The 27,283-nt window shown below is 41.5% G+C and overlaps 1 protein-coding gene across 6 annotated transcripts in view; it reads right to left on the bottom strand.

Moving 5' to 3' along the window:
• The window catches only part of SCUBE2 (signal peptide, CUB domain and EGF like domain containing 2), a 55,499-nt gene that overhangs the window by 551 nt on the left and 27,665 nt on the right, over positions 1 to 27,283 (bottom strand). For 5 of the 6 annotated variants that reach the window (XM_060275759.1, XM_035119439.2, XM_060275760.1 and 2 more), the window contains 13 exons: positions 27,119 to 27,235; positions 25,349 to 25,471; positions 24,579 to 24,689; positions 24,132 to 24,218; positions 22,566 to 22,670; positions 20,513 to 20,671; positions 19,954 to 20,157; positions 15,984 to 16,154; positions 9,446 to 9,613; positions 7,389 to 7,550; positions 5,752 to 5,949; positions 2,226 to 2,378; positions 923 to 1,002 (listed from right to left, as the gene is read on the bottom strand). In XM_060275759.1, the coding sequence (XP_060131742.1) occupies positions 923 to 1,002; positions 2,226 to 2,378; positions 5,752 to 5,949; positions 7,389 to 7,550; positions 9,446 to 9,613; positions 15,984 to 16,154; positions 19,954 to 20,157; positions 20,513 to 20,671; positions 22,566 to 22,670; positions 24,132 to 24,218; positions 24,579 to 24,689; positions 25,349 to 25,471; positions 27,119 to 27,235 (1,838 nt within the window). The remainder of the gene's footprint in view (positions 1 to 922; positions 1,003 to 2,225; positions 2,379 to 5,751; positions 5,950 to 7,388; positions 7,551 to 9,445; positions 9,614 to 15,983; positions 16,155 to 19,953; positions 20,158 to 20,512; positions 20,672 to 22,565; positions 22,671 to 24,131; positions 24,219 to 24,578; positions 24,690 to 25,348; positions 25,472 to 27,118; positions 27,236 to 27,283) is intronic. The other variant, XM_060275767.1, reaches the window with a different exon arrangement.

The following is a 27,283-nucleotide window of genomic DNA, read 5'->3' as shown; positions in this document are numbered from 1 at the left end:
GTCATGTGGCCAGCATGACAAAGCCGCTTCTGGCAAACCAGAGCAGCACATGGAAACGCCGTTTACCTTCCCGTTTGGAGCGGTACCTATTTATCTACTTGCACTTCGACATGCTTTCCAACTGCTAGGTTGGCAGGAGCTGGGACCAAGTAACGGGAGCTCAACCCGTCACAGGGATTCGAACCGCCGACCTTCTGATTGGCAAGCCCTAGGCTCTGTGGTTTAACCCACAGTGCCACCTGCGTCCCTAATTAAGGTAAAGGACCTTCCTATTAGCACTTTTCTGTAATTCAAAGCGCAACCCACCAAAATGCTAAGGCTTAGGCCAGGCATCCCCAAACTTCGGCCCTCCAGATGTTTTGGACTACAATCCCCATCATCCTGTTAGCTAGGGATCATGGGAGTTGTAGGCCAAAACATCTGGAGGGCCGCAGTTTGGAGATTCCTGGCTTAGGCCAAGTTACCCACATATCATTGCGATCATCATTCCTATGCTTCCAGAAGTTGGAACAGAAGGCATGTTTGATTGGTAGGCAATTACTAATGCTCAAGTTCACAAGTTAGAAACATCAGCACTACTATTAGGCAGCAGGCTGAGACAGCAGCTTCAGGTAGCCAATTTACGGCAATATTAATAGGTAGCATATTGTCAGTTATTTAACATATCTACTGCATGTTTACTGCATCAGTTATCAACATATCTTGAGTCAACATTGCCTCCACCACTCCCTTCAGACTACTAGTTTTAGTTCTTGGGGAACACAGTGATAGCAGCATGTTGCTTCTTGTTGGAGAGATATGCCTGCTGATCCTCCTCCTGTTTAACTTCCTCTCTGTCACAGTAGATTGTAAATAAAACATTAAAACTTTATTTTCACAAACAGCAGTCATTCATGAATGGATGTTTAACTGAGAAGCTTACCTTAAGGATCTCTTGATGATTTTCTGATGCATACAGTCTACCATCTCTGACTATGTCTTCTATTAGTTCCTGATAATCCTCTGTGGAGACACACACAGATGACTTGCAATTATTCATTTGAGTTACATCAGCAGCACATACACATACACATATCTCTAGGCTGAACAGGAGGGATACTTACTACTCCTTTTGGCAAGTCACTCTGTAAGCATTTCCCATTCTTTAGCTGAAAATGTTCCCAAACAGAACTATAACCAAGCACTATAACCAAGCACTATAACCAAGACTACAATTTTCAGATTAGCAGATTTAATATCTATTTTAAACAGCCTTCAAGAAACAAACTATACTATACTGTTTAGACAGTACTTGCTTACTATTAAGGCAGAAATCATAAGTAGCCTTGGAGACATATATAAAGTGGCAAACTTTAAATACATATACATCTTTGCTAAATAAATCTACTCTTTATGCTAAAATCTGTCTACAAAACTCCTGCTTTTTTCCCTTTCACTTTTTTTGTATAATAAGCGAACAGCATTTACTATTTTGGTATCAAATGTATTATCCTGTTTCCACTGGTGTGTTTTCAGGATGGAAATCAGATTTTTAAAATGTGGGACAAATCCTTTTCCAGCTAAGGAGGGTGGTTAAGTTGCCAGTGACTGGCAGCAAAGCCAAAGGATTTGGAATTCATCATGCCATAATCACATCAGATTGTTACCCAGGGTAGCTTGGGATAACTGCCAAAGAGATCGTACAAGGAAAATGTAACTGCCAATTTTCTCTGCCTCTGTCTGAAACACTGATTAGTCCCAAATTCAACTTCAAAGTAGAAACTGTGAAACCATTTGTACCATTATGAGAAAAGACACTTCTTGGGATACAGCAATAAACCAGTTACAACTTTCCTAAATCAAAAAATAAAACCTACATTTCAGCAAAGCAACTTGGAGGTGTTCAGAGCCTAACTTGTCTCGAATACACAAATACAGTATACAATTTTGTGTAAAAATGTGAACTAGCACATAAAAGACAAAATCGGAAACAATTTGAGAGGTATACCACCCACATCAAACATCTTCCCCACCCCTTATATTTTCATATTTCATCTCATAAGGGACATGGTTAATACCCATGTCATTTTGTGTGGAAGGATGTCCTGACCTGACACATAAAATATTCTACCTATATAAAATGTTGATTTCCCCTACTCCCAGACTTTGAGATAGAAAGTAAAAACACAAATTTACACATTGAAACACACACACTTTAGTTCCAGCAGTTTTTAAGGTTTCCTTACCATCATATGTTACATAAGGGACCTGGAATCCTTTGGCACTATTTCCTTCATTGGACTTGAACTGGACCCACAGCTTCTTAGACCTGGAAGTGAAAGCTATAGGGCGTTCGTAGGTTTGACAGGTTTCGTATGTGGTCACAGAATTGGAGGAAGCTTCAAAACAAAATGGACAAAAGGAAGGTATCAAACACCTATTAGCTTAGGGTTTTTCTTTTGAACAACAAAATACTTTTCTTTTATTCTCTTCTCACCAACCCACCCAACTATCTACCATCACCCCAACATTAATTGCCCTGAAGTTTTCTTTCTGCGTATCTATTGCTAGGATCCATCCTAGTAAAGGGCAGAAGATTGTTTACTTGATGGCTACATGTCATACCCTAATATGTCCCTCCCATTGCTTCCAGGTGGTTTAAAAGCATTGTGGGACAATGTTTCCAGGGAACTGCCACCTCTAGCCTAGGAACAACACCCCCGCTGCGTGCTGCAACAGAAAAACTATTAATTGAGTGGGATATCTCAGTGAAGAAAGATGGACTACGCCTTAATGTTGGAGCATTGAGCAGCTTTCCAATTCTACTGAGGTCCTATCACTTGTCTATGGTTTTGCTGACAATCTGACAATAAATACAAATAAAAAATAAAAAGTATATTTCAAACATATTACTGCTCTAAATTTGATGTGATTTTTTTTTAGTATTTTCACTTCTTGTATGTTTTAAAGTACTGTAATTTTTTCTTGATTTTATTGTTTTATGCTTTTATTATTTATTTATTATGTTTGTAGCCTACCCTACATCCATAGATCCATAGTCCACAACATAAAATACAAGATAAAAAACACAAAATACATAATAAAAACAAAAACAAACAAACTGCTTTGAGGTTTGTTTTTTAAAAAAACAATCAAGCGGCATATAATTTTTTTGAAATTAATAATAATAAACTAACTCATTGCACAAGGAAAAGAGAACACTAAATCCTTCTTTGTTCAGTACCAAAATCTATGCCAAGTGCATGTTTAATGCCCTGCTTTGTGGGTTACATAGAAGCTAAGAAACTGAACAAATCTTCTAGATGGAATATTGACTCTGCTTTGAATGTGCTACCGTACATGGCTTTTGCCAAGCTATTTTCTCTCAACCCAGTTCTCACCCCTTCTACAATACAGGAGGAATAATAATAATTTTCAGTATGGAGGAAATAATAAAAATGCAGGGTTTTTGTAAAGATTGCAACTAAATAATGCATGTGAACACCTTGGGCAACTGAAAGCACAATGTGAGTGTTTATTATTAGAGGTAGTATTAGAAGGTGGCACTGTGGGTTAAACCACTGAGCCTAGGGCTTGCTGATCAGAAGGTCGGCGGTTCGAATCCCTGTGACGGGGTGAGCTCCCGTTACTTGGTCCCAGCTCCTGCCAACCTAGCAGTTCAAAAGCACGTCAAAATGCAAGTACATAAATAGGAACCGCTACAGCGGGAAGGTAAACAGCGTTTCCATGTGCTGCTCTGGTTTGCCAGAAGCGGCTTTGTCATGCTGGCCACATGACCTGGAAGCTGTACGCCGGCTCCCTCGGCCAATAACGCGAGATGAGCGCGCAACCCCAGAGTCGGTCACGACTGGACCTAATGGTCAGGGGTCCCTTTACCTTTATTAGAAGGAACAGTACAGAAATGGTAGTATAATAGAATTTAGGTTTGCAATCAATATTCCTGTTTCAATGCACCATAAGAGAACCTTTGGCTCTGTTGAGGTCATTGGCAAAGCACACGTCAAGATTACACTCCAAAGATACAATTTGGCTCCATAAACATGCTATTTTTAGCTTTTAAAGATCTATTGCCTAGGAGCTGTGCCAAGCCATCAGCACAAGAAAATGAAGTGTTGCATCAACAAGAACAGGCACAGCATGTAGCAAGCCATGACTGAAGCAGTAAAAATATCATATTATATCCAAACTCACTTAATTCAGCAGGAGTAAAATCTTCTACGCCTCCCTAAATGCTAAGATTACTAGCTGAGTACAGTACCTTCAGAAAGGCTGCTCTTGGGTGTGTATTTGAAACTTAGTTAATGCAAAAAACAATGGTATTGTTTTTAGTAAGTTATACCAAGGCTGTGCCTTCCTGCTGCTGGTGTCTGAAGCTATGCACACATGACATTAGCCACAATCCATCTCTCCTGTAGTTTCTTGAGAAGTACTGTTTGATGCATTTCCCCCTCAAACCAGCTTCCATTCAGTTTGAAAACAGAAGCCACTTTCACTCCAGTTTAGCTGAGGTGTGAAAATTTGAAACAGCTGTTGCACAAGCACAGATCACAGCTTCATGCATAGGAGTTGGGAAGTTGCTAATGTGTACACAGCCAAAGTACAGTATCCCCATTGAATGGAAAGACATGCTATCAGTGCTGTAAGACCACTACATTTCAGGATCTCCTGAGCTCAACAAAACTAGTGGCAGCAAGAAGCTGGTGGATTGAAAGCTGCTACAAGGATGGAGAGCCAGGGGGCCATTAGATTTGCAAAGGCAGAATAGTGGGAAATTGCTGCCAAACACAAATATGCATGAGTGTTTAAAGGGTTACAACAATAGAGCTGAATTCCTAGACTCAGCTAGGTCATGCCCCTTCTCCAAAAAGGGAGGAAGTGAAGCCTTCTTTTCCTGTTCCCTTTCTCTCCACAGCTTGTAACTGAATGTTTATATCCAAGAATATTCTGCCTGTGTTCTCCTTGCTGCTGCTTGGATAAATGCATGAATATGACCTTCCGAATGTTTTGTAAGAAAAGCATTTAAAACTTACTTAACAGTGTATATATAGTCTGTTCAATGCTAATAGTAGTAGAAAGAGGGAACCGCTTCACAAAGCAAACTGAACTGGATTTGCAAAAAGTTTAAGAGCCTACATTCCTAACACTTCACTGTGCTGCTTGACTTGGTGAGTTTCAACTCTGCTACTTGGAACTCCTGCTGGAGACTGAATTTAGCCCTGCATTCTGAATTCAGGAGCCCCAATTCTTTCATTATTCACCCCACACACGTAGGTCACAGAGATTCTTATTTTTCTTCCCACATGAACCATTCTACAAAAGCAGTCATTTTAAATGGTTGACACTGCTTGCTGCTGCCAAAAGCCCATTCATCTTGGGACTTAGTGGTCTTGTGATTGCAGCCACCAGCAGATCATTTGCACTCTGGCTCCACTCAACCAGCTGGCATATACTGTATACACACCAAGGAAAGGCAAGCATGTTTGTGTATAAAAAGGAAAATGAATTCCCTACCTCCTCCACCCACCACAAATCACTATAGTTCCCCACTAAATCTAAAATATATCTGATCGGTTGTGTGGTGTGTGTGTGTGTGTGTGTGTGTGTGTTCACCCATAATGGGTGGAATGTATTGTTACTAAAGAGCTAGATTTTCCCAGGACTTGCTTTGGCACAGACAAAATGTAGCAAAGATCCACCAGGAGAAATACCGGTACATTCATATACCTGACACGGAAACCTAGTTGAACTTACAGCTTTTTCTCATCACCAGGTAGTCTCCACATTCATCTTCTATTGGCAAAAATATTTCCGGAACCACTATCAGGATGCGGCGTTTAGGAGGAGGATTTATACTCCAAGTACATTCTGTGTTTGCAGGATAATTTCCAGGATAGTTTGGGGATTCAATGTATCCAGTAAACTCTCCAAGCTCACCACCACAGTGCCTGTCTGAAAAAAGGGAAACATGTTACCCATAGCCAGGGCAGAGGGGAAAACAATACAGTCATACCTCGGTTTAAGTACGCCTTGGTTTGAGTATTTTCAGTTTAAGTACTCCGCGGACCTGTCTGGAACGGATTAATCCACTTTCCATTACTTTCAATGGGAAAGTTCGCTTCAGGTTAAGTACGGACTTCCGTAACCAATTACACTCATACCTCGGGTTAAGTACGCTTCAGGTTGAGTACTCCGCAGACCCGTCTGGAACATATTAATCCACTTTCTATTACTTTCAATGGGAAAGTTCACTTCAGGTTATGTACGCTTCAGTTTAAGTACTCCACGGACCATCTGGAACGGATTAATCCACTTTCCATTACTTTCAATGGGAAAGTTCACTTCAGGTTAAGTACGCTTCAGGTTAAGTACAGACTTACGGAACCAATCGTGTTTGTAAACCGAGGTACCACTGTATTCACACCTATGTAATGCCACCAGCAACAATCACAACTGATACAATTACTTTGGCTACTATCTAGGAATCATGCATATCCTTTCTTCCTTAGACCATTTTTATTGAGTAGCTGCTTCAGATAACTAAAAACAAAGGAGCAGAATCCATATACAGTACAGCTTTGTCTGTGGAAATAAATGGCAACTTTAAGCTGTAGACACATGTGGCTTAAAACCTCATAATGAGGGAAAGCAAACTTAATGAAATGGACTGCATCTTGGAAGCTTTAAGGGGAAGTGGGGTTGACTGAGGTTGAGGGAGAGCAACAAAGTAGAGAGGGAGTCTATCGCCATGCCACCATGACAATGGAGTTCAGCTCTGTGTCCTGTTGCCTGGTAACAAGAGATGGGTTTCCTGGTCTCACAAGATATAGTCGTCAACAGGGAGGAAACAGCAAGCTGGTGTCGACTGCAGAAAAATCAGGAAATTGGTATTATCTGGGAGGCATTTACACCTGCCTTTCCCAACCTAGTGTCCTTTCAGATTTTTGGACTACAACTCTATCAGCCCCAGCCAGCATGGCCAATGGTAACAGACAATAGGAGTTATAGTTCAAAACATCTGGAGGGCATCAGTTTGGTGAAGGCTGGTTTAGTGGTTAGAGAAAACCTGGCTTGGAAGAATTGCCTGAGGGTTAGGGCCTAGAACTTGGCACAACTGAAGCAGAGGCTGTTGGAGAGGACACCAACAGCTCCTTCCCTATCTCCACTGATAAGAGCTACTTGGATACTGATACCAAAGAAAGCAATGAAGTCAGGTTAGGAAAGCCTACATCCCAAAGCAGGATATGACTAACAAGGAGTGATTGCTGTTGGGTGGTGATATGGCTTCTGCTCACTTAAGGAAAGACCAATAGCATCTAGGTATCCCCACTGAAGTTAGTACTAGGTCCTTTCATTTTGGACTGACTACAACATAGGTTATCAATATTTACCTTTGCAATGAGTTACATTTGTTGATCCATCATAATCAGTCGTTGTGTTTCCAGGGCATGAAATGCAGTAGTTCTGTCCAAACTCAGGCTGGTATGTTCCAACAGAGCAGCGGATACAACGATGTGTTGTAGTGTTGTAGAAATGACCAGGTGAGCACTGCACTGTAGAAGAAGGTGAACAGGCAACATGCTACAATAGCTAGGGTAAGCTGTGACATGATTTAACTGCAGCCATTCCACTGAATGACATTTCATCCAAGACTAATTTTCTGCACAGAAAAATTGCGTACTTCCGACATGCACACTGCCACAGATATGCTAATTTCACTTGGGAGTTCAGACTGTGGGCACCTATCACTTAGCAGGAAATTTCAATGCATGTCGAATCTGGCAAAATAAATATGTATTCACTACACAAGAAGCTATATGTGTGGTGTATGCATGCAATTCCTTTAAGAAAGTGAAGTCCATATAGGTAGGGCAGAGTTGTAGAACCTATGGCCTTGACTACAACTCCCAAAATCCCTTCCCATTGTTCATGCTGGCTAGGGGTGCTGGAAGTTGGAGTCCCAACAACATCTGGACGGCTTCAGGTTTCCCACTCTTGATATAGGAAAAAGTCTTGAGGATTAGTCTATCTTGCTTGAATATATTCTTTCCAATTAGTCCCAGAGTCGGCAAGGTTTACCTTGTCTAGGCCGGTTCACTCCAGCGGAGATCCCTCCATGGGCCGGCTTGCGCCCACAATTTCCGGCGTCTGCGTCCACAGATGCAATTTCCGGCATCGCAGAAGCGAATCCCCACGCCACGCCAGTTTAGCGCAGCACACGGGGACTCTCCGAGCAGGCGGCTCGGTTCGGGGGTGGCTCATGGGCCGGTTAAACGACCCCCGTGGGAAACTTATGGCCCATGAGCCTTAGGTTGCCTACCCCTGAATCAGTCCCTACCCAACAAGCACTTTAGACCACGTGTATGAATGGAAAAGGGAGGAGTTGCCTCAAGCATGATTTGAGTGATTTCCAGCAGCTCAGCCCCACTCCCTTGCCTCAGAGCTCATCAGTGGGCTCTGCTGCATATCAGAGTGAGGCCTAAAGGTGATACCAAGGACTAGGGCAGGAAATGTCACCTGCTTTGCACAGTGGCAGTATTGTAGCCAATGAGGTTATCTAAGGCACGGCTATTGCCACCACGGCGACACCATGTTGTTCCTGACACTGGATGTGAATGTGAGTTTTATTGTGAGAGTGAGCACTTTCTTTGGCTATTAAACAGTATTCTAAGTAAGGGACGCAGGTGGCGCTGTGGGTTAATCCACAGAGCCTAGGGCTTGCCAATCAGAAGGTTGGCAGTTCGAATCCCCGCAACGGGGTGAGCTCCCATTGCTCGGTCCCAGCTCCTGCCAACCTAGCAGTTCGAAAGCACATCAAAGTATAAGTAGATAAATAGGTACCGCTCCAAGCGGGAAGGTAAAGGGCTTTTCCATGTGCTGCTCTGGTTCGCCAGAAGCGGCTTTCTCATGCTGGCCACATGACCTGGAAGCTGTACACTGGCTTCCTCGGCCAATAACGCAAGATGAGCGCCGCAACCCCAGAGTCAGTCACAACTAAGTAAATGAATAGACTAGATCCTCAACATTTATGTTTGCAGTTGAAAGGAATGCTTTCACCCTTAAAAGGTGGAAATGAAAAGTGTGGTTGCCTATGTTCCTAGCTGCCAACTCCCAGATTGAAAAATCCGGGATCAGCAGCGGTGCGGCACCGGAAGTCGCTTCTACACATGTCCAGACATGCGCAGAAGCAACTTCCGGTGCCGGGCTGCCCGTGTCTGGGCACCAGAAATCGCTTCTGCGCATGTCCAGACATGCACAGACAGCCAGGAGCTGGGACATGGCTGCCGGCAGGAGCTGCATTCCAAATCCAGGGGATTTACGAGATATAAATCCATTCGGGATAACAGCGGGAAACAGTAACAAAATACGGGGGTTTCCCGCGAAAAACGGGAGACTTGGCAGCTATGCCTATGTTCTTCGTGCATCCTTGAGACCTCTTGGTTCTTACCTTTAGTCTCACAATTCTGAAACACTGTTGCACTGGTAAGTTTGGTCATCAAACCTCCACCACAGATAAAACAAGATGTTCGCCCTGGCTCAGGCTGATATGTCCCCAAAGGACATGCAAGACAAGGCTTAAATCCATCAACTGAGTATTCACCTGGTGAGCACTGTCCTGTGGGAGAGGAGAGAGAATATACAGCACTGTAAGCCGTAGGTTTTCAACCTTTTTGAGTCCACGGCTCCCTTGACCACCTGCATTCTTTCTGTGGTACCCCTGTGGGGCTTAGGAACCCAGTTATGTCACCTCTTGCCTACAGAGCTGGCAGCCTCTCACCCTTTTTCGAACACCCTCCCTTGTGGAGTGCTCCCCTCAGCCTCCTCTCCTTGGGAGTCCTCTGGGCAATTGTAGCTGCACCCCCCAGTCTCTGAGCTGCCCCCCAAGAGAGGTACCTTCTCCCACTGCCCCACAGGGGCCTGGGAAGCACCCCCTAGCCAGCCCCAGAGGCACCATTCACCTAGGGAGCTTGTAGCCAGGGCCGCTGTAACAAACAGCTGTGCAAGCCTTTGGGATGCAGAGATGCAAGAGGGCATCAGAGGAGGGACAGAAAGAAAGAGGGACAGAGGCCAGTGCTGGTTGCGGCACCCCAGGGTGCCACGGCACACTGGTTGAAAACCACTACTATAAGCCATGACTTTTTTTTTGCAAGCCTATAATATACTGGAGCCTCAGTTGGTGGAAAGTCCTATTGCCAAAATAGAAAATTATAGTTATTAAAAATCTGAACTAAATGCATTTCAAAATAACAATAGGAACTTGCAGCTAAGTAGGTGCCATAATCTGGCCACTGACATGCATCCAATTCTGAGAGTTACCTAATCCTGGAACTAGAAATCAGCAGTTGCCATTCTATTACATTGTAGATCCATAGCTAATTCTTTTTAGAAAGTACTAATAAGTACTATGGTTTTCCCAGTAGTGATGTATGGAAGTGAGAGCTGGACCATAAAGAAGGCTGATCGCTGAAGAATTGATGCTTTTGAATTATGGTGCTGGAGGAGACTCTTGAGAGTCCCATGGACTGCTAGAAGATCAAACCTATCCATTCTTAAGGAAATCAGCCCTGAGTGCTCCCTGGAAGGACAGATCTTGAAGCTGAGGCTCCAATACTTTGGCCACCTCATGAGAAGAGAAGAATCCTTGGAAAAGACCCTGATGTTGGGAAAGATTGAGGGCACTAGGAGAAGGGGACGACAGAGGATGAGATGGTTGGACAGTGTTCTCGAAGCTACGAACATGAGTTTGACCAAACTGCGGGAGGCAGTGCAAGACAGGAGTGCCTGGCGTGCTATGGTCCATGGGGTCACGAAGAGTTGGACACGACTAAACGACTAAACAACAACAATAACTTCATGATGTTCCATTAAAGCAAAATCCAAATCCAACCACTTAACTGACTACATTGTGAATTTATCCTTCCAGAAATGGAAAGTCCAAATGCAAAGAGAAAATGAAGCGTTTGCATGATTGTTGAAAAGCCTCCTTTTGGAGTTTGTAAAGCACACTTCTGAACTAAACTGGCATTACTAATCAAAGTATTAGAAATGCATTCATTTTACCATGGGTACAGCACCCGCATACAGAGGAATTCAGTCAGGCAAAATAGAGCTCAGTGCCCCCACTCCCCTCCCCACCTGCACCCAGGTACCACAACAGGCTACTATGGGGAATAGGACCTATTCATGTACCTTTCATATCCCCATGCAACATACCGTTCAGACACAGTCATGGAATGTCTAATAAGCCATGTAGAAAAATTAGGTCCAGGCCCTCCTCCATTCTTAAACTGCTTTGGTACCGATATACTATACAGACAGAGCTAACCTACTGGAACCGATTATATACACATATCCATCGCCTGCGGCTTCTTTATGTAAATCTCCAAGCAATATGTCTTCCAAAGTTGCAGCAAGCTGATTGTGAAGGCAGGCCAAATGATTTAAACTGTTCTGCAAGACATGGGATTACTGCTGCAGCTGTTTGGCTAAGCTGTGAAGTTCTGTCCTTTTAAAGAGCTGGTAAAACTAAAGCTGTTAGTTTTGGTTTATAGCTCTGATAAATCACTTCAGTGAATGGTTGTTTTTGTTTGGGGGGGGGGTTAAATTGGCCCTGGCATCATTTCAAGTTATTTAAGTTTGCAGCAAATAAGGCATTAACTACTGGTCATGATCAGGGATGAGGAATTTTGTTTACAGCTAATGAACTGAGTTTAATAGGGAGTGCCGCCTTGGCTTCTGAATAAAGAAGCATGGAGCTGTATGTGCTTAATGCACCAAGGAAGAAAGAAAATTGCATGCTTAAATACTGACCTGTAGGTCATGACATCAAAAACCCATTTTTCCCCTCCATCGCTTTTTCTTTTGAGGTTGTAAATATAGCCAATGCATGTTACATATAAGTTTGAATGCTACAGAGCTGTTAAAATGTGAACTATCTAATGGAGATGGATTTCTTCTTTTCTTCTGTGATGAGAGTTTTAAGACGTGCCACATCAGCTACCAATATCCATTTGCTCTACCAATAAAGAGGCAAACTACATTATCCTAAAACATCAGATTGTAGAAAATTTCTGGAGACTATTACACTTTAGGGTGGAGAACTTCATGACTGACTGAGTCTCCTAGCGATAAGCTTCCAGGATCCCAGAAATTTCACAGAGAAATATTTTCAACAAACCTTCCTTTTTCTTACTAATAATAATTGGTGAATGACATTTATATTCATAATATATTAAGCATATATAAGCACAAGAAAAATATATAAATAAAAATACAGAATTTATCACTACAGTCATACCTCGGTTTAAGTATGCTTCAGTTTGAGTACTTTCAGTTTAAGTACTCCGCGGACCCTTCAGGAACAGATTAATCCACTTTCCATTACTTTCAATGGGAAAGTTCGCTTCAGGTTAAGTACGGACTTCCAGAACCAATTACACTCATACTTCGGTTTAAGTACGCTTCAGTTTAAGTACTCCATGGACCGTCTGGAACGGATTAATCCACTTTCCATTACTTTCAATGGGAAAGTTCACTTCAGGTTAAGTATGCTTCAAGTTAAGTACAGACTTCCGAAACCAATTGTGTACTTAAACCGAGGTACCACTGTACTGTAGCTCTTCAAATATTTATGCCAAACATTTGTCCCAACAGAAGGAAGAACCTTCTCAAAACCAAATTCATGTCAGTGATCGTTCTATATAAAAGGATGTAGTATTATTTATACCAGGGGTTCTCAACAAAATTTTCTCGAGGACCCCTCATCGAGCTGCTATTGTGACAAGGACCCCCATTAATTCCTAATCCTAAAATTAAAAAGTGAGAGCCAAATTAAGAGTCTTTTTATATTTATACATTTTTTACAGTTCTTCCTCTTCATCTGTAGGCCTTTGTCGTTTTAACGAACCACTTTTTAACCAACGGTCCATTTTTAACTACGCGAACTGTAGCTTCCGCGAAAAACAACGCTTTGTTTACAAACACTACTGTTTTGCAAAGAGGCAGCTCGCACCAGGGAGGAGGGAGGGGAATGGAGAAGACAGGGTACCTGCGCAGTAGCGCACAAATGAAGCCGATGCGCGCAAAGCATCTTGGGGAGGTGAGTGTTAGTAGAATGCGCGCGCTGCCTCTTTGCAAAACAGTAGTGTTTGTAAAGCGCCACCTAACGGCATACAGCAGAACTACTGCCTCTATCTAATTCTAGTTTTGCGCTAGACTCTGCTCATGCAGGAAGCGGCCAAAACAAAAAATCTGTTATCATACGAAATATATTTAATATATTTTTTATTCTAATAGCATCTTGCGGACCCCTCAGGCATAGCTTGCGGACCCCTGGGGGTCCCCGGACCACCTGTTGGGAACCACTGATTTATACAAAGGAATTCTGAGCTCCCTGAATATAATAGAGCTTGCTTATTTCCCCCTAAGTGTAACATTCCAGATTCTTATTAACCAAATTTTGACATCTGACACAGTTTGATCTTTTCCAGTCTGGGTATGCACACATACTAGCAGCCACAATTAAATTCTGAATATATATATATTTTCCTGACTGCTCCCTGGATATTTCCTAAAAGCAGAACTTCAGGGGAATTTGGTAATGCAAATCCTGCCATTGTACAAATAATGTAAGAAAACCAGTAATTATCTTAGGAGAGCTGAGAGCTCTTACAGGATCCCCTTTCCTCTATTATATTTTATATTCCTCTACATTCTTTAAAATCAAACTGACTCATACCGTGTTTCCCCCTTTTTAAGACGTAGCCATAATATAAGACATAGCAGGATTTCTAAGCAGTTGCGCGATATAAGCCATAACCCGAAAATAAGACATAGTGATAGACCCTTCCCCCCTCCCGCCAGCCAACTCCCCCCCATAAAAATCTCTCCCCATTTTACTGTGGCTTCAAAGACACGTATTTCTTTTAAAAGCTTGTAAAAATGCACCGTAGAGCCGTTCCTGCAGCCTCGTGATTCCCCCTCCCGTTTCTGTAAGCATTTTTTAAAATACTTGTAAAAGGATTCCAAAATATATTTTTTTAGCTAGGCTGTGTGAGCTCTGCTTGCTTGAAGAGGAGAAAAGTGGCATTTGCGGTGGGGAGAAGATGAAAGCACGAGGGAAAAAAGAGGGGCGATTGAAGACGCTGCCTTCCCCTTTAGGGAGAGACTCTGTGTGCGCGTCTCTCTCTCTCCCCCCCCCCCCCGCCTCTCTCTCTCTCTCTCTCTCTCTCTCTCTCTCTCTCTCTCTCTCTCTCTCTCTCTCTCTCACACACACACACACACACACACACACACACACACAGCCCACCTCTCGCTTCCCCCCACCTTTCCCCCTTTTAATAGCCTTTTAAAAAGTGAGGATTCTTTTTTCTTTCTATTGCTTGTCTGTAGAGCTTCCCCTTTAAGGATTTGTACCGGTACCGGGATCGCTGCCGGTGGCGCAGTCCTTGCCTTGGGGATTAAAGACTTTCCCCTTCTCGCTGTTTAGGAGCTGCTAAACACTGCCCTACACCCTACACAAAAGTTAACATTTTGTGGGTAAGAGAAACACGGACGGGTTGTTAGGACCAGCAGATTATCTCACCCCGGTTTCTGCTGGCTCAATTGCTACTTAATTGCTACCATTTACCATCTTAATTGCTGCTCAGCTGGCTTTGTTTTCTACAGTATCTCAGCCGGTAGCCTCTTTGCTATCAGTGCTACAAAGTGCTACATTGTTGGAACTTTCGCTCTTAAGTCTTGGGCAGTTGGCTGGCTGGTAGAGATCCTTATTTGCTTTAGTATAGGCTACTGCTACGACTGCATCACACAGATAGATTCCATTATACTGTACTGGTTTAAATTTAAGAAGCTCCAGTGTAGCAGATTGCTATTAAGTGAGTCCCCACCTGGGAGGAGAGAGAGAGAGAGCAGCCCTTCGGAGGAGCTCCCTCCCTCCCTCCCTCACATCCCAGGGCCGGGGAGAGAGGGCTGGGCCAGCGATGCACACACCTCCCTTCCCTCAGACTCCCTCTCATGGAGCTTGGTGGTGGCTGTTGCCCGTCATTTTCTTTCAGTCAAGAGTCCTGCCCCGCAGGGAGACAGGGAGCAAGAGGGGCACTGCTCCTGATGTAATAAAAATACCGGTAAGACATTCCCTGAAAATAAGCCACCCAGTGTTTTTTTGAGGAAAAAAAGTTATAAGACGGTGTCTTAAAATGTGGGAAAGACGGTATGTGTTAAGGTATGACAAAGAATGTGGGAGGAAGATGTGGGAGGAAACCGAAAGGTCATCTAGTCCAAATCTCTGGCAATGCAGGAAATCTGCTGCTATAGCATCCTTGGTTAGCTACACTTTAAAACAATGTTGACATAAATGTATAAACTGTATAGGAGAATATTTTATCATTGCCCACAGTTCTACATGTCTGGCAAAAAAAGAGAGAAAAAGTGAAAGGTCTTATTCCTCTTAGTAAAGTACATTTTCCAGATAAAGAATGTTGCACAATTACAGTGTCTAAAGTATCGTAAAATATTTGATAAATTTAGATTACTGGAAACTGATGTGCTATGGCCGGCACGGGTCATCTTCCTTCCGCCTAAGACTGTTCCTTAGTTTTCCTTTGTTTCCACTTTCCCCCAAACTGGTGCAAGAATCTGATAGTAAGCTGATCAAAGAAGCACATGGCAAGGATGTACTGGAAGCTGGCAACCTTACCTCTCTTCAGGCTGCATTCTATAGAAATTCCACCTTATTTCCAGATGCACCAGTGCAGACAACACTGGGAAGGCGAGTATAGTAATGACATGTATCTACACCCCCACACCCATATACATATTGATCACTGTCTACTCCAAACCTGCACACACATTTAGTGCAGACACTGTCCAGACCAATGTAAACATGGCATGTAAGAAAAGAAGGCTGAACTAATGGGTGCTTTCAAAGCATACCAAGGAGGAAGAAGCAATAGTGTTCATGACTCTGTAAGGTGTAACATCCTCACCTCCACATTCAGATATACTGTGAGCTCCAGCTGTTTTTTGGTTTCCGGGATTCTGTGGATTTGGGCAAGGTTCACAAGTTATTTGGCCTTCATTGTCTTGGTAAGTTCCATTCGGACATAAAATGCAGCTTTCTTGCTCCCCGTCATAATATGTTCCAACACTGCAGCTAGCTGACAAGAGAAGAGAAAACTGTCAGCAACAATGAATCAGTGATCATTGACCAGGAGGCAAAGAAATGAGTCCCGTTATTTTATTTTCTTTGGGATGTTTTTTTCATGCTGTGTGCCTCATGGTCAGAAGTAAAACCTTAGGGTCAAGAGTAAATTTTCTGTCTGGTCACATACAAGGGAAGGCTTCTGCTTTTTCTATAGATAGAAAAATTGACCCTCAAGTAAAGGCTTGATCACCTGTTCTGTTTCAAGAAGACTGCTCTCGGGGTTTTTTAAATGATCTACAGAGACCCAAATGGATTGTCCTGCTCTGTAAGCGGTTGGCTTACATGGACTTTAAGTCTTTTTGCTCTCTATGATTGTGGAAGAACCATAGGTCAGTGAGAATGTTTCAAGTTAAATAACTGGTAACAGGACTGATTGATAAAGTCCTCTTCTCTGGGATAATTATAGCATAGGATGCTTGGCTAACTAGACTACTGAAGTACAGTATAAGGCAACTTCCTATGATTAATTTCACTTCAGTGAAAGGAAGCAGAGTGCAGAATATCCACAAAATATCCACTGTCTGGGCTTTTGCATATTTAATAGTTTGAACAGAAGCGGCAAAAACAATCTCTCATTGGTATGTTTGGGAAAGAGACCTAAAATTGTTTGTTTGTTTATACCAGTGATGGCGAACCTATGACACGCGTGTCAGACGTGACACGCAGGGTCCTCACTGCTGGCACGTGCCCCATTGGCCCATTCCCACTGTTGTTCTTTTCGCTACAGCTTGTCTCTGCTGTTAAAACCCATCTTTTTTGTTGTTGCTGCTGCTGCTGCTGCTGCTGGTAGCTGGAGATTGGTTTTTTAACCCTTTCTGTGCTGTTTTTTCTGGTGCTTTGGCAGACTATGATTGGGTGTAACAGCGTTCATTTTTTAACCCATTCTGTGCTGGGTTTTTTGGCGCTTTGGCAGACTATGTCGGTGCTGCGTGTTAGTTCCAGCGAAGGCATTATTCATCATTTATTTCTGTTCTCTTTCCCCCCCAAAAAGCGCAGCAGCTTTGGGGCACCCCCCCCAAAAGCAAAGCAACTTTTGCACCCCCCCCAAAAAAAACTCCAAAACATTGGTCCGCATGCTCCCCCAAAAAAGCTTAGGGGAGTTTGGTTAAATAAATAAATAAATAAATAAATAAATAAATAAATAAATAAATAAGGGGTTTTTTGTTTGGTTTGGTTAAATAATTAGTTTTTGGTATATTAAATACAGTTATATATTACAATTATACATTTTTGTTATTTAAACTATAAATATCATGAAATTATGGTTTTTTTCTCGAAGTGACACACCACCTAAGTTATGCTCGGTTTTTTGGCGAATTTTGACACACCAAGCTCAAAAGGTTGCCCATCACTGGTTTATACTGTATTACTGGTATCCCGCCTTGTCTCACTCCTCCCTGCCCCTCAAAATAAGGACTATATATTTCTGACCATTCTATGCAGAGCTAAGTATCCGATCAGAGGACTGGTTCCCAGTCCTTACTACCGGGTAGTTCTTTCCATGGCTGTAAAATATAAACCTTTCCATCTCCATCCCATTAAAAGAGACCCTTATGGAGCATTCATTAGAATGGCCACACTATAAATGAGCTAAGGCTTTTCAGAAATATTTAAGGTCAATGCTTGCTTGTGAAATGTTATCCTCTATGATGTGTCCAGTTCCCTAAAAATCAAAGGGTAGATGTGTCAGTGTGCACATTTTTAAGGCTACTAAAGCACAACTGATCACTCTGTATGGAGCAAAAACTGAAATAAAAATGTCATTGCAGCCTTAAATTCTTCTGTACGAATATTAATTTAAAAATTAAGCTGCAAAGTTTTAGTCCCACAGAATAAAGCACAAGGTGTGCCACACAGTACAAAAAAAGGGTCTGTTTTCACAACAAAGAGCAATGACTTGGAAATAATGGCACTACATCAAGGATTCAGCAAGCTTTCTTTGTCTGCTTTTTATTTCCCCACAACCTGCTTGTTTTCCTTCAAATGAGCTGAAGAACCATTTGCCTTCAGCAGGATTCATTCCTATAACCACTGTCTTTGTTTGTCTTCAGTGACCATTAAAATCCTATTCTTAATCACTGCAGCTCTTTGAAAAAGTGAAAGCTATTCTGATGCAAAAGAAAGAGGGGGAGAAAGGCAACTCCAGGGAGCCAGGAATAGTAGTTATAAGGACATTTAAAGGCTCTTTTCTCGCTCTATTCAGTACTTTTAGCTTTAAGATTTTGATGCCTTGGACAAACCCTATAGTGTCTCCATGATGGAAAAAGGTGAGCCTCATAAAAGAGGTCGTGATCCACAACTAACTGTTCCCCTAAGAGCCATGCCCTGACTTTATAAGAAAAACACAAAAACCCGATGGAAACTTATTTCTAAGCAGCCCTCTGTATTGTTTTAGGATCTTTTTGTTTTGGTGTTTATTGGTTCACAAGCTGTGGTCATATGGGTAAATTATGCACATTAGGAGTTAGGTCTTAAGTCTATTATTCCTTAAGCAGCAGGTTGGCAGAATAGCCAGCTATTTATCTCTGGTTTGGAAAATTTATTCCCCTCTCCCCCAGAACCTCTTTCAAGATCTTTTCATTTGAAAGGAAAGAAAGTTGCAAGATGTTGGGAATCAGATACATGGAAAAAAAACAGCAGGGGAAAAATTTCTAAACAGAAAGTTCTTTGTGTCACTTTTTCTTCTTTTTTGGGGGGGGGGGGACTGAGCCACAGTGCAAGTTAATGTTCTTTTTGGTGAAGTGTCACTTTATATGCTTACAGTACAACAAAGACTGACTGAAAGACGCATTTGTGCCCCATGGTGCAATTTTTAAAAAATCAACGCTGATGATGGAAGTTAAAATCAAACAACATTAAAATGCAAACACTGAAAACACCATCCTAACAACATCATAATTTAGATAATAAAACCTAAAAGAACAGCGTCAGATTTACTAAACATTTAAAGTCTGCGAAAAATGCCTAATTTGTGCTTCACATGCCTACACTTGCAACAGTTAACACTTTGTGAAGGGGAGATCAGTTTATGAATATAGAGAGGGTAAAAACTGGGAAACACTTGCCCTTCTAAATTTATGGAGTTCAGAAGGATACAAATACAACCTATTCACACGTTTATTAGCCCTCATGCAGCCAGCCCACCGGATGCCACAGCTGAGCATTACAGAAATGAAAAGGAAAGAGTCACCCTGAGTCTTGTGCTCACACACTTCCCTTACCACCACCACCCCAACTGGCCGCAATGAGGACTTTAGCAGAACTTATTCTGACACTAATCTTTGCTTGTCATGTTGCACTAACCAGAGATTGTGGTTTAAGATATGACTCGTGGTTTGAAGATGGCTTGATCCGAAACTGACTAGAAATTGCAATTTGAAAAGTTTCTGATCCATACATAAGGTCATATGAAATTTATGGAAAGTGAAGTTAAACACTGTTGAAGGTCACCTCTCAGCATTGCAGGAAGAAAAAAAAGAGGAAGGTAGAAATGTGTGAGCCCAAGACTCATGGTGGCATCTTCCTGCTGATGCCCATAAAGCTAAATCACGGTTTCTTTTTCCTGTCTCCACCCCCCTTTGGCTAGCTGTACCCACAGCCAATCAAAGTGAGGTTTCCCGCTTGGCACTTTGCAAGCTACTCCACTCTAGTGGAATTCCACTGCACTGCATCATCATACTCTGGTCTTTCTTAGCTTTCTGTCACAGTTACATATGCATCAGATCAATGCATCTGATCACGTTTGTGCTTACCACATTTGTTGCCCATATGCCTTTGACCCAAGCCACAGGCTTCTTGTGTTTCCAGCACCCTGGCAGATTTTCTGGCCACATCATGATTCACACCAGACAGGCGAATATGGAATTGTTCTTTATTGATCACCTTCCGCAATGTTCTAATTGCTTTACGAAGCCTTTTCTCAGTCCTCTTACGTGCACAGCTCAGATTGCATGTTTCTAGAAAGGTACAGGTGGTCGCAATCAACAGCAGAAAGCACTAAAGTGCAACAATACTAGATTCAAAAGAGTTGTCAGTGCAATAATGGTAGACTGCATTAACTATGGCAATACATTATTCTAAGTTAAACTTTTCAATATACCCAAAACAGACAGCAATTAAATGGTGAACATCTAGTGATAGTAGCTTTCTGACCATAGGGGAAATGAATATTAAAGCTTTAAAACAGGAGATACTTTTTTCTTTTTGCATGAAGGTGAAAGTGAAAGAGAGAGAAATCAAGGAACAAACTGCAACAAAGCTCCCTCAAAACCATAATCTTTCAATTGTATTGTGGGTTCCTTTCCAACCAACCTGTCACCTCCTTTTGGTTTGTTTCAAGCTCAAAGTCTGCAGATATAAACATTTCTCTAGCTGCCTTCAAGCCGCTGAGGTCTCCAAGAGTTCTCTTGCCAGAACTGCACGTCAGATTTACATAATAGAAGTTCTTCTCCATTACTGAATTATGTTTCTCTGTGTGAAGAAAATTAAAGGAAGCAAGAGCCATCTATGCTGTAGGGCCTTTCTAAAGCTTGATAAATGTTGCCGAGAAAATGGTTATGGGGCTGTATGATTCATTCCAGATGCTAACAAATGACAAGCAACTGCACTCGATGGTGTATGGTACAGTCTGGTATTTGGACACATTTTCTATTCTATTAGACCAAAACCAGTGCCGAGGTCTTAATGCTGCCCAAATTAGTTTATATAAAATTAGCACCATTGTTCCTTTTACACACTTAAACCAACTATGACAAAGCTCTACAGTCTACACCATTAAAAGTTCAAACTTGGACTGCCAGAACCTCAGTCAGATTTGCATGGTTATAGTTCTATTTTTTTTTTTTTTTAAATACATTTTATTCCGATTTTCCAAATTCAACAAATTAACAAAACCAATCTTTTATACAAAATCTTATATTCACATCTTTTACCTTGCTCCGCCGAGCTATGACTTCCCCCCCTCCCTTCATGCGGTTTTCTTGTTAATTCCCTTTTTTGCAGTTCCTTTTTTAACATATTGGTCAATTCGTAAGGTTTATTTTAATCCTGCGAGAGTTTTTAATGATCTACAGTTTTTCTCCATATAGTCCACATATTTACTCCAGTCCTTTTGAAACCTTGTCTCCCCCTGGTCACGAATCTTGCATGTCAATCTAGCAAGTTCAGCATAGTCCATCATTTTTATCTGCCATTCCACAATTGTAGGTAATTCCTGTAGTTTCCATTTTTGGGCTAACAAAGTCCTAGCCGCGGTTGTTGCATACATAAACAGTGTTTGATCTTCTTTTCTAATCTCTCCTCCTATTATTCCTAACAAGATTTGCATGGTTATAGTTCTAAGCATTTGCTTACACATTGCGTTTGTGTTAAGAATGAAAGGAAAGGTATCCAGGCGGCCCTAGGCTGATTAGGTACCGTGTCTGGGCGTCCAGACATTTAATGTGTCACTTGTCAGCAAACTCACCTGGAAAAATTTACAGTGGCACCTCAAACACAGTGGCAGCTGTGTACCCTTGCATCAACAAGAACTCAAGTCAGTCAAGATGTATTCAACACTTTTCCTGGTGATGCACAATCATACATAATCACTAGCCTTTGGGACAGATCCCATTTAGACTGCCCATATGTCCCCCTTCCTCCTTAATTGCCCTGTAACATAACTTGATAGGTAATCTGAAGTTCTCCAACCATGGCTCTTTAAACTGTAGTGCCCTCTAATCTTTAAGCCTTCCCCATTACACACCTGATGTACAAGCACACATTCTGACTGCAAAGGTTCCTGTCTACTCTTGCCCCGGCCCCCCATTCTCTTTTGTTTGGGACTCAAAAGTCCATTTCTTCACCTGATCAATATTGGTCAGGGCAGCCTTGCTCCAACCCAGTTACTGACATTAACACTGTACCATCCCTCACTCAGCCTTGCCTATGACTGGCTACAGAAATTACTGTAGACTGTCAAACTATAGAAAAATAATCCTAAACTCCTCTCATTGGATACTTCTGCAACTGAAGCTACTTTCAAACTCGGATCACCTTAGGCTATACATGTGTTCAGTTCCATGAAGGGTGTTGGCTCCATATCCCAGTGGGTTATTAGGTGCGGAGGTCTGGAGCACCACATAGCAGCAGAAGTGAAAGGAGGCCCGGACCTGTCCTATGGCCCTACCGTTGGACAGAGTGGTTGCAGGGAAGCAGAATAATATTGTTCTGACTAATCATGTATCTATAGTGCATGATCATGACCAAACATTACCAAGGTCCTTCAAAAAGTAACTACAGCTGCACGTCACACACCTTTGGGGGGCCTCTGGCATTTACTGATGTACAAAATTAACCAATTTTGATCACGCATATTCATCCATACCTGGTATTATATGATGAAGAGCATCTTGAAACATCTTACTCTTTCTCAAGTTACATTTTCCTTCATTAAATTTAAAGGTTACGCTTGTCCTGATGGTAGAAAGATCTTCAGGAAGAAACATTAAAATTGTTACTTTCATATGCAAGAACATAAAACCAAGCAGGTAAGTCAGGTGGCTTTCAAACACTGCATCATCAACACTTTAAAAATAAAAAGTGACCACCTGCTTCTCTCTCCAGGAGAAAGAGCTTTCACATAAAGTGAAAGCAAAGCAATAGCAGTTTGTGGAATGCTCTTCCCAGGGTGGCTCGCCCCGTGCCTTCATTATACATTGTTAGGCACCAGGTGACAACATTCCTTTTCAACCAGGCCTTTGGCTGATTAACATTCTATGTCCTTTTAAAGGTGTTTTTTGGGGGGCGGTTCTTTCTTTTTTCTTTCTTTTTATTATGTATTTTGTGTTTTTATTTTGTATTTTTATGCTGTAAACTGCCCTGAAATCTTCAGATGAAGGATGTTTTAAAACTTAATAAATAAGCAAAGACAAAATTTGCAATTCATGTGATCCACTATGCCATATGAATTCTATTCGTGGCAACTGTATAGTAGCATCCCTAATGCATTTAAAAGCAGAACCATCCCTTCTACTTCCTATTTTCATGTGTGAATGCTGTGGCTTTTGGATCCAAAGCCTACACAAATGAGGGATGTATCACCAGGCTTGGGGGGGGGGGGATCCCAACGTTTCCAGAACTACAAAAAAACATTAGGGGAAAACGATGGGTTATGTTGGGGTGGGGAAACAGCTTAACAAGGACTGAGTGTGCTTAATGGCCATGGAATGCTAACTGACAAGTGGAGCATGGAGAACAGAAAATGGTAGCGATGACAATCCTGTAGGACTGAATAGGAACACGTTTTGTTGAATATACCACTTGTAAACTCTGCCTTGCACTAAGCCACACTAATGATCCACCTAGACCAGCATTGTGCGTCCTGACCACAAGTCACTGCCAAAGACTGCTCCAAACCCTGCTAACCTGAGATGGTTTTACAAGAGATACCTATGAATGAAGCTGAGATATTCCCCTCTGCCACTGAACTATCTAGTGTCTTCAAGAATCTACAAAAAGGCTACTCTAGTTTGGTTGCCCTTTTTAACAAAACAGCAGCACAAAACTTGGGTTGCAACCTTTATTCAGTTAATTGATTAAAAACCTTAGGATCAGTTTTTAAAAAGTGCCCCCGATTAACTGGGAAGCAGATTGTTTTTTCAAAAAAATTGCCAATAAAAGCACTTGCAGAATCCAAGGTTGGCAGTGCCATCTTAAAAAAACACCCCTCTTTAAAAACACCCCTCTTCCCCCCCCTCAAAAGGAAATTCCTCTTCTAAGAGGGTGCCTGCTACAATAAAGAGAGTGTTTTCTGCATAACTGTTTTATTCAGATGCAAATTTAGGCAGATTAGTAAATTAATTGACCACAATTTATTTAATTAAGCAGAACCCTTAAAAGATAAAAACCAGCCCAAGCCCAAGATGGAAAAAATATATAGCAGATAATTTACCTAGAGCAGTTGACTCACTGGCATTTTGTTTTTTTTTCTTAAGTGGAGAAGGGCTGCCACATTTTATATTGTAGGAATCTTCAAGGCCTAAGAGACAGATCATAAAGCTATACAATAAAACAGAAACACATACTAGAATACTACTGAAATATACTCCTGGAAGCTCAATCCAGTTTCTAGTGATGCATCACTAAGTCTAGAACACATATTTATTTATTTATTTAAAATATTTCGTCTGCCAAGTGATTTTCACAAGGGAAATCTGGTATAAATTCATGTAGCAGGAAATGAATACTATGGAATGTGCATATGGATAGTGGCATATGATTTAATGAATTATATTTCCAGAATTTTCCTAGGGTTTCTATTCTTTACTTTAACAACAACAACAACAACAACAACAACAACAACAACAACAACATAATCACTGTGTTCTGCATGACTTACCAGAGATCAGATGAATGTCAGAGGGGCAGATTAAAAAACACCTATTGCTTCCATCAGTCTTAATGCAGTGCAGAGATATTTTGGGTAAACTGACATCAGGCATGGACCTTTCTATAGGGCAAAATACAGATACACACAGGAGAAGAAAACTAATGACAGATATGGTTCTAAAATGCAAATGTGAAGCTATGCATGGCACAAAATCAATATTGGTGAAGGAGGAAGGCACAAACAACATTTCCCCTTTTCTATAAAATATTCTTTCTTTTTTTTAAGGCAGGCAACCACAAAAGGAAAAAACAGCCCAGATTAAAAGCACAGGAAAGAAAGCATCAAAGACCTGAAAGTATCTCCTGTTTTGTTTTTAAGCCAGCTTTGACAGACAGCCATGATGGCCAGTTAGAAACAAAATAGTACTGAAGGCTGAAGACATACAATAGATTTTTCAGAGGACTGGCTGTAATTTGAAAGATGGATCACTGCTCTTAGTATCACACTTTACCTCATGGTAAGCAGGTTCAAAAGATAATTTGACTGCTTCAAAAACCTGGTTCACCAGATGCAACGGTGAGATGAAAGAAACATGGATGTATGATAAGAGAAGTGCACTCTCTTTCAGATCACTTCCAGCTCTTAAAAAGTACTGTCTGTCTTTGGCCGTGATAATGCAGATCCACACGCCTATGCTCAATGGATCATTGTTATCAAAATTGCTTCAAACGTGCAGGAAACCAAAGTTGCAAAAACCATTGGGGGCTCTTGAATCTTACCAACACAGTCCTTTTTGTTCCAATGTAATTTGTGGCCAGCATCACAGTGGCATTCATAATCCCCCAGTGTGTTTACGCAGGTATGCTGGCAGCCACCATTGTTGATGCTACACTCATTGACATCTATAGCATAATTGGGGGGGGGGGGGAGAGACATTTAACCAAAAAAATTAGTGCAGTTCCTACTGTGCTCAGCGTAGAGTAGTACATGCAAAACTACTACTGGGTACAATAATGCATTCACTATGCTGGGGGGTAGCCAATGTGAAACCTGCCAGATGTTGCTGGATTCCAGCTCCACCCATATCCCCGACCATTGGAGTTGGAGTCCAACAAAATCTGGAGGGCACAAGTTGGCTACTGCTGGACTATGGTATATATAGAAAGTGTAATACTAAATAAATTGGAGTCCTTGCAGAGTTGAGAAAATCAAATGAAAAGAATCCAAGAGCTCTGGGCCAGGTAATGGAATAATGTTTAGAAAGTTTTAAGTTGAGAATAATAAGACAAATTCCAGTAGCAATCCAGTTTTTAGAAATCCAGGACAAGGCCCTGTTTCAGTTTATTCTTCATCAGCTCTAGTTTCATAGTTTCAAGGTCAAAGCGTACCATTCATGTTTTTGTCTTATTATTCTCAACTTAAAACTTTCTAAACATTATTCCATTACCTGGCCAGAGCTCTTGGATTCTTTTGATATATAGAAAGTGTGGCAAGATCTCTCTCTCTCTCTCTCTCTCTCTCTCTCTCTCTCTCTCTCTCTCTCTCTCTCTCTCTCTCACACACACACACACACACACACACACACACACACACTTAATTAATTGTAACCTTGTAAAATTCAATAGAATTTTGGGCCAAATAAGTGAGCTTAGTTCTGAAGCCTGGGGAACCTAAATATGTATACGTTTTATTTTATTAATCACCCTTTCTTCTAAGAGCCCAGGGCATAAGAACCCAGGATGCATAGCACAAGATAAACAACAAAATACATTGCTAAACAAAATGCATACAAAACTAAAATATTACAAAATAACAAATGTCAAAATCCAGACTCATGATTTGTTTTGCTCTAGATAAACCACAAGCCACAACCAATGTTTCTTATTGGCTTAGAGCGGGTGCTTTGTCTGGAGCAAAACAAACCACAAGTCTAGGTTTGGACAACATGCTAAGTCAAACCATGACTTAACTCACAGCAGAAGAGCCAGCGGTTGAGTAAAGTGTCACGGTTTGGTTTAATGTTATGTCGGAACCAAAATAAAATGACTCGAAGACCCAGGCTTTCCCCCACAGGAACATTTTAAAACCATAAGAGACTGTAAATGACTTATTCAGCTTGTCAAAGCTACATCTACCGGTACATATTTTGGTTAGAAAAAACTAAATTACAAACAATCTGTTTTTTGAAACCTTTTTGAATTAGGGCCTAGCCTTGGAGGTAGCTACCGTGCATAATACCTACTGAAATCAATGGGCGTTTTGCAGGCAGCCATTCTGCAAAACCTCTCTCTTAGTACCCAAGTGTGGAATGCAACTGTTTGTTCTAATAGACATAGTTGCTTTCCAGTAAAAGTGAGAAGGAAAAGTTACTTCAGCAAAAGTATGATAAATACACAGTTAGTCTTCTGCTTCAAACTGACCAAAAAGGAGAAAGGCAAACATCTGAAAAATCTGCAACACTGGGTTTAAAACCCACATTTCCAATTGATGTTAAAGATAGCACAGCAATAAGCATGCCAGCAAGAACTTTATACAGTATATACACTCACCTCCACAATGTGTGAAGCCATACAGTGTGTATCCTTTGTTGCAAGTACACTCAAAAGTGCCTGGATGATTGATGCATATATGGTCACATGTTCTTTCAAATGTACATTCATCAATGTCTGCAATTTTTAAAGCGACACTTCATTATTTCACTTTATGATTAGGAG

The sequence above is a fragment of the Zootoca vivipara genome, chromosome 1 (genome assembly GCF_963506605.1).
Source record: "Zootoca vivipara chromosome 1, rZooViv1.1, whole genome shotgun sequence".
In the NCBI taxonomy this organism is placed as follows: Eukaryota; Metazoa; Chordata; class Lepidosauria; order Squamata; family Lacertidae; genus Zootoca; species Zootoca vivipara.
This window is presented reverse-complemented; position numbering and strand designations above follow the sequence as displayed.